This window comes from Mus caroli, chromosome 11, assembly GCF_900094665.2.
Source record: "Mus caroli chromosome 11, CAROLI_EIJ_v1.1, whole genome shotgun sequence".
NCBI classification, from domain to species: domain Eukaryota; kingdom Metazoa; phylum Chordata; class Mammalia; order Rodentia; family Muridae; genus Mus; species Mus caroli.
This window is the reverse complement of record NC_034580.1, coordinates 84,194,714-84,196,757: the sequence shown is the minus strand read 5'-3', so window position 1 is coordinate 84,196,757 and position 2,044 is coordinate 84,194,714. Positions and strand designations below refer to the sequence as shown.

Genomic DNA, 2,044 nt, shown 5'->3' with positions numbered 1-2,044 from the left:
TTTGGCTCCTGCCTGTTGCTGATGTTGCGGCGGGGTTTTCATCATGGAGCTGTCGCGGCGGATCTGTCTGCGACTGTGGCTGCTGCTCCTATGGTTCTTACTGGGCTTCAGCGCGGGTAGGTTCGTGAGAAAGACGCACCAACGGTGGGTGCCTCTTTCTCGAATTTGTTGATGCGTTCGCGTTTTTCTTTTTTTTTTAAGCACATTTCTTTCCCCCGCTTCTTTCCTTGCGAAATTTATATTGATTTTGAACCTCTTAATTTTTATTTGTGTCTTAATTCAAAGTGCCTTTTCCTGCCCCTTCCTGATGCTGGGTGATTCCTGGAGATGGAAGTGTTTCTACAGAAACGTATGGTTTCAGGAAACTGCTGATGAGTGAGACTTCACGGTCTAAAGGCCACCTCCCCTTTCTCCTGTGGTTGGCTGCCTAGTGACGTCATAGGGTCATTTGATTGAGCTGAGATTGGAGGCCAAAGAGACCCCTACAAATTCTTGCTTTGAAACAAAGCCTGCCACCTCTATTGGTTTAGAAGAGACAAAATATCAGCTGACTTTTCTGGCCTGTTTTTGGGCAAAAAAAAAATTGTTTTGTGGAATGACTTGCAAATTGACACGTTTTCTTTTTTTCTTTTCTTTTCTTCTCGTTTTTTTCCTTTTTTTTTTTTTTTTTTCCTTTTTCTTTTTGTTTGTTTTTCCAGACAGGTTTACTCTGTGTAGCCTTGGCTGTCCTGGAACTCTCTCCATAGACTTAGGCTGGCCTCAGACTCTTACCTACCAAGTGCCGGGATTAACTCTCACTTTATTAAAGGAAAAAAAAATTTGTTTTGCTTGCATGTCTGTCTGTGTACTACTTGTATGCCTGGTGCTCTGAGAGGTCAGAAGAGGGCTTTGGATCCCAGGAAAGCGAAGGTACAGAAGTTGTGAGCTGCCATGTGAATTCTGGGAATTAAACCCAGGTCCTCTGGAAGAGCAAGACAGTGAGAGAGTGATTTTACCAGCTGAGCCATCTTTCGAAAGCCTTTTAATTTAAATTTTTCTTGTTTTTGTTTTTTTGTTTGTTTGTTTGTTTTGTGAGTGTCAGAGGGTGTGTGTGCGTGGTCAGAGGACAACATGGAGAAGTCAGTTTTTCTATGATGTAGCTCCCTGTGACTGAACTAAGGGTGCCAGGCTTGGTGGCCACTGTCTTTTATCTCCTGAGTCATCTCACCACCCCTGATTTTCAGTCTTTTTTTTTTCAAAGATTTATTTATTTTATGTATATGAGTACACTGTAGCTGTGCAGATAGTTATGAGCCATCATGTGGTTGCTAGGAATTGAACTCAGGACCTCTGCTCACTCCATCCAGCCCCGCTCACCCCATCCCAAAGATTTATTTATTATTATATGTAAGTACACTGTAGCTGTCTTTAGACACACCAGAAGAGGGCATCAGATCCCATTATAGATGGTTGTGAGCCACTATGTGGTTGCTGGGAATTGAGCTCAGAACCTCTGAAAGAGCAGTCAGTGCTCTTAACCACTGAGCCACCTCTCCAGCCCCACCCCTTATGTTTTAACAGTAGTTTGTACCAGGGAAGGGAGAAAAACACTGGGGCTTACATTATGAGGGACTTCAGCCTTATCAGTCATTTTCAAGGGAACTCTAATTTCATCTTATTTTATAGATACAGCCACACCCGTAATTTTTCAGCCTGTTTTTCCTTAGATGCATCCCCACCCTGACCCTGTGTACATGTGTGCATGTGTGTGTGTGTATAGATATGGAGGTCAGAAGAGAACCCCATGTGTTGTCCCTCAGGGATTATCTACCTTCTTTTTTGGAAGACAACAATTTTCTCTGGTCTGCAACACCAAGTAGGCCAGACTGGCTGACCAGAAAGCCCAGAATTCCCCTGTCTCCAGCCCTGGGATATTGAGCACAAACACAGCTAGAGATGGAGCTATGGTCTGTATGCCTCTGAAGTGAACACTCTGCTGACTGTCCTGTTTGCTCAGCTTCACTCTTTGGTTTTCTTAATCTTCTTTCTCCTTCTATTTTTTTTT

General features: G+C 43.4%; 1 protein-coding gene across 1 annotated transcript in view; it reads left to right on the top strand.

The window, feature by feature from the left end:
• Scpep1 (serine carboxypeptidase 1) overlaps positions 1-2,044 on the top strand; it is a 30,975-nt gene continuing 28,931 nt past the window's right edge. Inside the window, exon 1 of the mRNA XM_029483552.1 lies at positions 1-116. Within this exon, the coding sequence (XP_029339412.1) occupies positions 44-116 (73 nt within the window). The 5' untranslated portion in view covers positions 1-43. The remainder of the gene's footprint in view (positions 117-2,044) is intronic.